An 11,215-nucleotide genomic window follows, 5' to 3' on the forward strand; every position below is an offset into this window, starting at 1 on the left:
AGGGTTAGGTTTAATGATCCTTGCCTGTTCCCCCGAAAATACCAGTAGAAGAAATAGGGAACAATTGTTCTATCATTACTCAATAGAACACCATCCAAGAATACCGATTAATGAGTTTTAGTAGAGACACGCCCCTTTTCTCTCATTTCTTCTACTCCCTATAATTCAAGAATAAAGTCCCTAGTTTATTGCGAGTGACTAGACAAAGATACTTAAACATGAACACTCAACTCAGGAATGAAATGAATTTATAAACTAAACTAAACTGCAACTGGCCAATGAGATCTCAGAATTTTGGGAGTATAAATATGTGTCCCGATACTTAAATGAAAATTTCCGAAATACTATTTTATTTTAGCAACAATATAGAGGGTGTACCTAACACTTAGAAAAATTTTAAAGCGACCATATGTACTCTACTTTGTTTAAATACTGAAATTTGTCACCTAGAAATTATGTTAGAAATTCTAGGAAGATCACAAAACTAGTTTGAAAAATAATAATTAGTCAAGTCCATTGATTTCGGATCAGAACTTCTAGAAAGTTATAAAATTTGATTACATTTTAATGTTCTGTTATTAAATTACGGATGTATTCTAGATTGAATCCAGAAATCCTGCTAGATATATGTTGGCAGTGGTACTGTTTTTTTTTTGTTATTTCTTACAGTATATTAATTTCGAAACATCCCTAATTCTAATGGTATAATATCAAGTAAAACTTTAGAATTTTGAATAAGTCTACAAGACATCTATAAGCCAATACTGGAACAAGAAAATCCAAAAGACCTTTTAGGAGTTCCAATCTGAATTTATTACATTTTATTATTTGTTAATCATTTTCTAACATAATTACAAGAATCATAAGTGTATCTAAACCACCTACATACTAAAAAATCATGTAGTTAATAATAGAAATTTAATGTTTACGACCTTCAAACTAATATCATCTAGTAATTTTTTCATTATTTAAAGAAATTTGTGCAATTTAATTATTTTTTAAAAACCCTGTATATCAAATAACAAAATAGTAATATTAAAAAAAAAGCAGAAAATGACATTTCATCTTAAATTTACAAATAAATAAGTTTTGTCTTTTCAGAGCACAATGATGGAATACACTGTATAAACTACACCATGTTGTTTAAAAAGTATTAAAAAATATATACAATGAATGGCATAAAAATATACATGGTGTTCCAAAAAAAAAACAGCTGAAAATATGAAATAAAGAGAAAATCCGAGTATGAAACTGTTCTATGGAAAAAATTGTATAAAAATCGTATAATCTTTTTTATATCACACAAAGGACCAATAGAAATTGTGTTAATCTATATAGATTGAAAACCAATCAAGTTGGTCAGGATTTTAGCTCTAAAAAAGAGCATGGTTTATGTCAGTTCCTTTCAATCACTGTTTATCCTGCAACCTACAATCCCATCTTGTAGATATTTGGATGAAAATTTTATGAACTTGAACCTATTTCAGACATAAAGAAATTTATTTTTATATTTAATTTGAACAAAAGAGAGGAAATTATAGCTGTAATGAAATAAAGAAAACCTATGTGACATGGACAAAAACAGATTTGTTGTAACGACTGCACCAGCATATTAGAATATTAACCAAAAATTTTTCATAAACCTGTTATTTCCATATTGATTAAAATTTCCTCTAAAAAGCTGTATTCTAAAATATTCTATAAGAATCGAGACCTAACAACAATGACATATTTAGAACCTTCAAAAATTTACTTATACCAAATTTTAATACAGTACATTGTTTTTCGGAAAAAATTAAAGCTAAAATTTGAATTTCAAAAATATTTTTAAAGTCCTATAACTTACATGCAGAATAGACCCATATGAAAAATCTTATTTTTTTATTATTCAGCCAGCCTCTGAATTAATGGCAACTTTTTCAAACATAATGTATTTATAGTTAAACAAGCAGTCAATGAATGAAAATACTAGACGGGGACTCTTCCAAAAAGTCTGTCACATTTACTTATTATGCCCTTATAAATATGGGTGACGGAGAATTTTTGCAAATTTTACCAACTAAACAGGAGTAATAATTATCAAGTTAGTTAAATCTATACAGGGTGTTTGTAAATAAGTGCGAAATATTTTAGAGGGTGGTTGCCGAAGTTATTTTGTAAAAAAAAGTTCATATAAACTTAGGTCGAGATACCGAGTGTTTAAATCTTAATTTGAAAAATGCTTTGGAGGGATAAATGTGCATTTTTGGGGTGATCCGAACATTTCGACTTCCACCAGTGGCATTCATGCGAGAATGCCACAACCTTTTTTAATAAAAAAAAAAATGGTGCGCCGGCACGCCGCTGATTTCTTCCCGTTTTGATATTTTTTTAGAAATCCGTCATCAATCCTAAATGAAATTGGTCTCTTCAATTTTTTTCGTAAGATGCACCGTTTTTGAGGAAAAAAATGACATATTTTATTGCAAGTTGTGTATTTTTAATTTATATTGATTCATTATCTAGTAGGTTGCTGTCAATATTTCTAAATAACAACCATCAAGTTTCAAGTCAGTATCTTAAAAATTCTTTGAAATAATTAATAAAAATAAATAAAAAATTTAAATTTACACACTGTATCTCGGAAACAAAGCATATTTCAACCTACGTTTATATGAACTTTTTTTCACAAAATAACTTTGGAAGCCACCCCCTAAAATATTTCACACTTATTTATAAACACCCTGTAAATCTGTAAGGATCAGACCTGTCATTTTAGTCATAAAAAAATAAATATAAACATATACATAAATTCTTGCACCATTGTGCACAACTTAAAATTGAGAACCTTTAAAATTATATACAAATAGGATTAAAAGGATCATAATTGTGGTTATATCACAAAAAATAGCCATTCTAACAAAGGTCAACCAATGTTGGGAAATTTTTATATTTCGAACCATTTCCTGCATAATAGAGAAATTTTTAAATCGACATAATGTATAATCAAGTAATGGATTTAAAAATTTAAAACGTACTGGAGAGGTCAAGGTAATAAAGGACATAAATATATGAGGCACACAGTAATCTTTAAAAATATAAACACTATTTTATTTTCAATATTCCACACACAAAAAAATTATATTTTAGTTTCCAAATACTAATTATTATTTAAAAAACTGATAACAAAAAAGGAAATAAAATTATAACTTACAGTAATAACTGATGTACAATATCATTTCAGTTAAAGCTTCTAGGATGAGATGGAAGCTTCTTATATATAACCAGCGCTTGTTATATATAAGGCATCTTAGGATTTCTGTACAAATAGTGTCGCCGTCGGAGCCAAGCCTAAAAAAAATGATTAAATCAATCAATCAATCAATATGTTGATCAAATTGTGTTCTAAAAAAGTTATCTGTAACAATATTTTGCTAATGAATTTCAATATTTGTTTTTTAATAGCAAAACAACAATACAAAATGCTCCATTTCTGATACAGAAGTTAAAAAAAAATTAAAACTGCTTTCAGGCATATCTCAGATAAGGTTGCCAGATCTATTTCATGACAGACCCGGAAATATGACTCGTTTGTATAATTGATGCCTAAAAAAAAAGGAAATCTGGCAAACAAATTGTTGTTTTCGAAGAAATCGATGTCTACAAAAAAAAAAAGGACGTAATCAGGAAATATCTACTTCGTGAACAATCTATTTCGTGACAGAGATCAAGAATCAAGAAATGTTTTTTCGCAAAAAAGGAAACCCGGAGAAATGACATGTTAACCTGGAGCCCGGAGATGTACCATCAAAACCTGGCAACCCTAATCTCAGCATAGAAAATCAATTCTTCATTCTTAGGGTTCTTTTATAAAAAAATTAATGTTGCTGTGTAAAACAAAAATAGTGGCATATTTAAAATGTTTAATTCATATTTAAATATAAAGGATATACCTGTTGCATCTTACTAAAATACATGATTCCAGAGAAAAATTATTTTCAATTTTCTCTAGCTATCAATTAGACATATGAGTATTTTGGTGCATTCTAATACAATTAATTGTCTTTTTGCTAAATTTGTAGCTGTATTGATTATTTATTTACGATTTAGACCAACTTACCTTATTGAAATGTAGGTACCTTTGAATGTAAATCCTTCAACTGACAGCTCAGCATTTGGATTGAGCTATTGGTCTAAATCGTAACAGATGATCACTACAGTAAAAAATAAAAAAAAAACGTGATGTTTTATAGAATTATAATACACCAAAACATGCTGCTGTCCATAAATGATAACTGCAGCAGAAAATTGAAATCCATTTTCCTTTGCAATCATGCATTTTAATAACAGATAAAAAATATCAATGAAAATTTTAAATGTCATTATTTCTACTTTTATAACATATTTTTTATAAAAGGGTCCCAAGGATGAAATTTGCACACCCCTGGTTTTTAGTATTTGTATAAAATTGTAGATGATCATGAAGATTTTCAACTTCAAAACCATGTACAGTAATACCCCGAACTTACGCGATAGGTGGGACCGAGCGATAACCGTATAAGTCGAATTCTCATAAGTCAAAGTACAATTTGCATATAAATACATACAAATTATATCCATACGATATTTGGGGCGTGGCTTGAAATTTTCTGCCAGTGACTCTACCCAGGGTGTCGAATGTGGTTAATTCCAAGAAAGTAACGCGAGGGTATTCTTGGAATTCTATCTCAACAAATATCGTACAGACTATACTTGGAACAGAAGACTGAAAAAAAAACAATAAATTTGAAAGAAAAATGTGTAATAAAATCTTAAATTAATACAAAAAATTATATTATGAATTGCAAAACTGTAAACTGAAGTTATTTCTACGTAGAAAATCTTCATAAAATCTAAGAAAGTCGTCTGACGTATCAGATTTTTTCTTCTCACGCAAAATTTCTTCGTAGCACGCTAATAATTTTCTTATTCCATTTTGTAGCAGAAATGCGCTCTTCGTTGGAAAACATTCCAAAATTTGTAACCCTTTTTCAATTAGATTGAGGCCTTCTGTCAAGTCTACAACCGTCATTTGATCTTCTAATTGAACTGGGTCTAAAGAATCAGGTTCTTCAATGTCTTGCTCTTGCTCACGCATTTCTATGAGTTCATCAATTATTGTCAGTTCTTGATTGTGTGAATCCAGCAGTTCTTGAACGTCATCACTATCCACTTCCAAATTTATTTGTCTGGCAAGATCAACAACTTCTTCAATCACATTACCAATTTCATCAGGCTCTGGAGCTGATTCCGCCCAAGTTTCAGTGGTGAAAAAAAATTGACAGTTTTTCCAAACACCATTTAAAGTTTTTTGTGAAATTTCATTTCAAGATTGTCCAATGATTCTCACGGCATCTAAAACATTGAATTTTTTCCAAAAGTCTTTGACAGAGAGCTCTTTGTTTTGTCGCATAGCTTCATGCAGATGCGCAAACGATCGTCTGGTGTAATAAGCTTTGAATGTTTTGATGGCTCCCTGGTCCATCGGTTGAAGTAAACTGATTGTATTTGGTGGTAAAAATACAACTTTAACGCGCGAGTCGAAATTAGTTAAAGTAGCAGGAGGATGACCTGGTGCGTTGTCGATTAATAGCATCACTTTAAATGGGATTTGTTTAGATTGGCAATAATGTTCGACTTCGGGTATGAACTGATGGCCAGACCAGTCCTCAAAAAAGGGAAGCTATCACCCAAGCTTTACAATTCGACTTCCAAATCACGGGCAATCCAGCTTTAGATAAAAGTTCTTTTAGGCATCTTCTTCCAGAACAGGCCAATTTGTAGTTATACGTTGAATTCGCGCGAAACATATCAACACACCGTAAACTGAACAAGTGTGGACGGAGTGGGGAAGCAAGAGTAGCGCGTTGCTCAAACAAATGCAGAATTGACGAGATTTAAAAATCACGTAAATCAGGATTCGCATAAGACGGGGTAGCGTAAGTCGGGGTATTACTGTATCTGCAAAATAAATCATTTTTCAACACTACTTGATCTACCTTCCTTAATTTTCATTGTATGTAGAATCTACTGAAGGCGTTTGGTTGATTAATAACTGAACACAGGGTGTTCAGTTATAAGCCAATATTTCTTGCAAAAATTTTCTACATATATTTTATTATTCTCTTTAATCATGTTATCAATAACGGTAGATCAATGTATCTACATATTTATTGTGAAGCACATAGTAATCATTTTATTACAATTTAACAGTATCACTTCTGATAGTCTCTATATTGATATATTTGGTGAGTTAGAATTCCAAGACCCTTTCGTCAGTTTCTTAGAATTAACCGCATTGGGACATTCGAGGTAAAAAGACGTTGGCGGAAAATTTCAAGGCACATCCATGCCGCGGTAAATTGTTACAGTAGTTTCAATAACGGAACTTTATTGGCTTTTTCTTTCCTTGGATTTCTCTCAACAAATATCCTATGGACTGTAATTGATGGCATATGTTGTTAAAGCATTAATTTTGCTATTTCCTCATATTTACCGTTAAAAAAACAAATTATAACAATTGCAGGGGTAGAAACTATATCCATGGTTAAAAATACTAAATTTACATGGGTGGTCTAAAAAGTTTCCGACCTACAAAGATACAAGAAATTTTTTCTTCAAATTTATTTTTCTACAGAGCTTCTTTGTATCTCTACATACTTCTCCCAGCAATGTTCTCATCTCTTTAACCCGTCCAAATAGTATCAGCGTATTTCTTTGCAAAATAATTGTTTACAAAGGTGAATAGCCTCCTCATTTAACGAAATTGTCTGTCCTCCGCAACTTTTAGCTTAGAGACCAAATAAAAAGTCGCTTGGGGCTAGATCTGGTGAGTAAGGAGGGTGGTCAAGCAGTTCAAACTGTAATTCGAGGATTTTATGACAACTGGTGAGGTGTGAAACAGCACATTGTTTTGATGAAACAAAATATTTTTTTTTTCAAATGTGTTTTTCCGCAGTTTCTGCCTTCAGCTTTTCAAGTAATAATGAAATATGCTCCTGTAGTGGCTTTTCCCCAAAAAAAAAAAAAAACAGCCAAATAACAGTTTTTGCTTTTTTGAAGTTGATTCCCCCTTCGTAATCCAGTGTTTTGACTGTATTTTTATTTCTGGGGTATAATGTTGTATCTAAATTTCATCTACAGTATTTAATCGGCGCTAAAACACAGATTTATTGCGCCTAAACTCGTCATTGCATAGGCATATTGACTTTCAAAAATGAATATGTAATGACAGCTCAATATTTGATTTTTTTCATTTTCACAAAAATGCTCACATCGACTCACTCAAATGATTGTCAAACAACTGCTCTTCCAAAATGACTGAAATTTTGGTGAGTACCTTTCAAAAGATATGCGAACACATTCCCTTAGCTTTTGTTGAGAGTGCTGCCATCTTTATGTTGAGATAGGAAACTTTTCAGACCATCCACATACTGATGATGTCAGCCATAAACAAAAGCTGTGTATTAGATGCAATGCAGTAAACACCTGCCTAATTAATTAATGACAAATAAACTTAATCATTATAACTATACTGGATAGTGCGAAATTAATGCAACAATCCTAAGAGCAGTGTTTTTTTATATCTCAGAACCCTGTTGTACGAGAATCACTAAATTTGGTAGACAGGGGTCTTATGACATGTGGAATCTGATAGTGCTACACTTTTTAGTTGGGATCCCCTTACGACACTTTTTCATTCGTCCCCTTGTCTTCAGAGTTAAAGTGACAAAAGCCTAGGAGAGATTCTGCTCAGCAAAATATATAAAAAAGTTCATATGAACATGGGTTCGCAAATCCTTCGTTTCCGAGATACAGGGTGTTAATTTAAGAAAAAAAAATTGAGTTTTTTTAAAAAACCGCTTTAGCCGATTTGAATGGAATTTTTTACCGTTTTTAAAACAATTACCATACATCAACTGGACCATTTAGATTTGATACAGAACTTTCGGCAAGCAAGTTATTTTTTTTTGTAGGTTCTTGAAACAAAGCAAGACACTAAAATGAGTCGAGACCAGAAATGTACTATTTTTAGTGGGTTTATCTGAATATTACATAAAAACTGCAAAAAAAAAACTACAGGGTGATATTCTTTTCTACAAAACGAAAATAACTTGCTCGCTGGATATGCCCCTCAAAATTCTGGATCAAATCTAATTGGTCCAGTTGATATATGATAATTGTTTTAATAAACTATAAAAATTTCATTCAAATCGGCTAAAACATTTTTTTTTAAAAAACTCAATTTTTTTTTTAAATTAACACCCTGTATCTCGGAAACGAAGCACTTGCAGACCCATGTTCAAATGAACTTTTTTACATGTTTTGTTGAGCAGAATCTCCCACAGGCTTTTGTCACTTCAACTCCCGGTATCTCTAAAACTAAAAGTTTGTTGACCTACGTTTATATGAACTTTTTTGGGTAAATAAATTGTCTGTACAATTTGGTTAGTAGAATACATCAACACTGACAGTAATACCCTATAAGGATAAATACAGAAAAAAAAATCATTACAAACCAGACCATACTATTTGCATTCACTCTTTCAATAATAACAATATCTAAAACAGGCAATAACAAAAGAACATATAATTACCTAAAGTTTCCAAAGGCTTATCATAATCATCAGATATAAACACTTTCCGAGGAAAATTTGTCATTAAGTTAAAGGGCCCATCAGCATCTTGTCTATTCATTTCAACGTACAATCTAACTGCAGATAGTGGTTCTTTTGCTCCAAATGTCTGTGTAAGAGCTGAACCATTTGGTAATCTAATTTGAAGTTTAACCTCAGAATAGCTATTATTAGCAGTTTTTACTACAGTCGGTTCTGCAACAGGTAATGAGACTGGCTCAGCTTTCGTAGCGCCACTAAATTTAGTTTTTCTGGCAAGTTTATCCTGTTCAATCTGTTCTCTTACTCTTTGCCTGGCCAGTTTTTCTTCTTCCTTTTCACGTTTTCTTTGTTCTACAATTTTTTTCATTTCCAATTCGTCATATTTCTTTTTGGCTTCTAACAACTCTTTGCCAGATTTAATCCTATTTTTTTCTCTTAATAATGCTTCTTCTTTTTCCCTCGCCTCCCTTTCCAGACGGCGTTGTCGAAGTTTTGCTTCGATTTTAGCTAATTGTTCTTTCTTTTCTTCTTCTGTTAACGGTTTTTTCTCTTCTGTCGATTCTGAGAAATTTTTATGACCTGACATACAAACATCGATTATGTAACTAGGAAGATCTGAATTTAAGAATAATAAATAACAATTTCTTGGTAACCACTCACTGATTAAATGTACTGGATGACTAATCAAATCATAAAATAACCAACAAAAGATATCATTGCTATTTTTAGACAGAGGTTAGGGGATTTACACAGCTGTGGAGAGGATATCCTTTTGATAAAGATGTTTGAAGTATGGCATTCTAGAAACAGTATTAACTTAAATTTTTAAATAATCACTAGATATTTTTAACCTCGTTTTTAACTACATAACATTTTTTCTAAATACCGTATTTCCATTAAAAAATATTTAATAAAAAAGAATATGATTAAAATATTAGGAGAGAGCTAACAAAAATATTTATTTTTAGACATGATTGTTATTAAAAAATAATCTAAACATATTAACATTTTCAAACCATCGATGATAAGTAATTATTGATAATTCACATTGTATAGCCTATTCATAGAGATTAAGATGGCATACTCCAAGGATTATTTTGACTTTTCCTTTGAAAATAATAATACAGGTAGACACTTTTTCCTAGTACCTATGTTATTTTTTATAATTATGAATCTAAACCTAAACTTTTATATATCTTTTTTGTTGTATTAACTGTGCACAGACAATTTTAAAATAATAATATATAAAGTGAAAAATTTAATCAATTCGATTCTTAACTGTCAAAAATTTAAAGAGATCCGTTAAAAACATTTATTTGTTTCTATTTATATATAGTACGTTTATGCTTATATTACTTGCTACATAGTGCATAATTAAAATATTCCAACATAGGTATAATAAAGTTTATACATATTAAACAATGATGCCATTTAAAAATCAAATTAGTCTCAAATCCATAAATACACACAGGGTCACATCGCATAAATAAAATTTAATTAAACTAACCAGACTTAGATGCATGAAACTCCACTTCCTCGTTAGTTTTAAACAATTTACCACAATCATCACATTGAATAGATTTTGGTATAGAAACAGCTTCAGGAACTGTTTCAGTTGCATTTTCTTCAGTCGATACACTAATATTAGTGTTCTGCTGTTCTTCTGGGGTAGGAGTTGACTCAGAAGGTCCTAACTCTTCTTCGTGAGACAACAACCAATCCATAGCAGTTTGAACATCATTATTACCGGTTCGACTTACTGCTAATTCTCTATAAAATTATAGGTTATACTTTTTAGATACATACAATAATTACTTACGCTCTTTCTTTACTAAAGCCCATTTCTATTAAAGTATCCACAACATTGGACATTTTGTACTTAATGTACACTGAATACTTATATTTTTACTTTTGGGCACTCCGGTGCTCCGGTAATATTTCTGACATATACAATTCTGATACAACTAGATACGCCTAACTAAAGTCCCTACGTAGGTCAATCTAGGGACTTTAAACACCTATCCAATCTTAGAGCATATTATACTACATGGAATAACACTCTTTCAACGACGGTGTAGACGAAGAAAAAGTTTAGGTATTAGCCGCTTTCTTTTGCTCTCAGCTTTGAATCAGAGAACACTATACCAACTATAGTGTTCTCTGTTTGAATCATGATTACTGAATCCGGATCAGCCAAACACTAACTAGATCCATGAATTCAATTTCGAAGAGAACAGGATTTTGTTTACTGTTGACATTTGATTTAATTTTAAATATCGTTTATACTCGACGGCCAAAATTATAGATAGTGATTCATCGCTAGCTCTTGGACTAGTAAGGGGGATGAAGCGTGCCGGGAACGAAAATCCATTGGCGTGTCTGCGTAAAAGGCAACAAGATATAGAAAATATTGAAAAAACATAATAAAACATAACATCTAATATTTTTTACGGTTTGCTATAACCGGCACTTTGATCAATTTTAATTATTACAGCATTTTAAAACGTCCCAGTTGTGTTTTTTTAATTTATAAATTTATTATAGCCATGGAATTAGACCCCCTCGTCTACGCTTTGCTA

The 11,215-nt window shown here is 31.2% G+C and overlaps 1 protein-coding gene across 1 annotated transcript; it reads right to left on the reverse strand.

Moving 5' to 3' along the window:
• Positions 1-3,108: 3,108 nt before the first annotated feature.
• On the reverse strand, positions 3,109-10,620 carry LOC108913085 (UBX domain-containing protein 1). The gene is made up of 4 exons (XM_018718552.2): positions 10,456-10,620; positions 10,144-10,406; positions 8,616-9,215; positions 3,109-3,330 (listed from the first exon to the last, which is right to left on the reverse strand). Exons 1-4 carry the CDS (start codon positions 10,506-10,508, stop codon positions 3,290-3,292), a joined length of 957 nt encoding a protein of 318 aa, XP_018574068.1. The 5' UTR covers positions 10,509-10,620; the 3' UTR covers positions 3,109-3,289.
• Between the last annotated feature and the right edge of the window lie 595 nt (positions 10,621-11,215).

The sequence above is a fragment of the Anoplophora glabripennis genome, unplaced genomic scaffold (genome assembly GCF_000390285.2).
Source record: "Anoplophora glabripennis isolate ALB-LARVAE unplaced genomic scaffold, Agla_2.0 scaffold679, whole genome shotgun sequence".
NCBI classification, from domain to species: Eukaryota; Metazoa; Arthropoda; class Insecta; order Coleoptera; family Cerambycidae; genus Anoplophora; species Anoplophora glabripennis.

Coding starts and splice junctions, on each gene's coding strand:
- LOC108913085 (XM_018718552.2), bottom strand. CDS start 10,508: ATGTCCAATGTTGTGGATACTTTAATAGAAATGGGCTTTAGTAAAGAA. Junction 10,407..10,455: donor GGCTTTAGTAAAGAAAGAGC/GTAAGTAATTAT, acceptor ATAATTTTATAG/AGAATTAGCAGTAAGTCGAA. Junction 3,331..8,615: donor TAAGCCTTTGGAAACTTTAG/GTAATTATATGT, acceptor CATTTTTTTTAG/GCTTGGCTCCGACGGCGACA.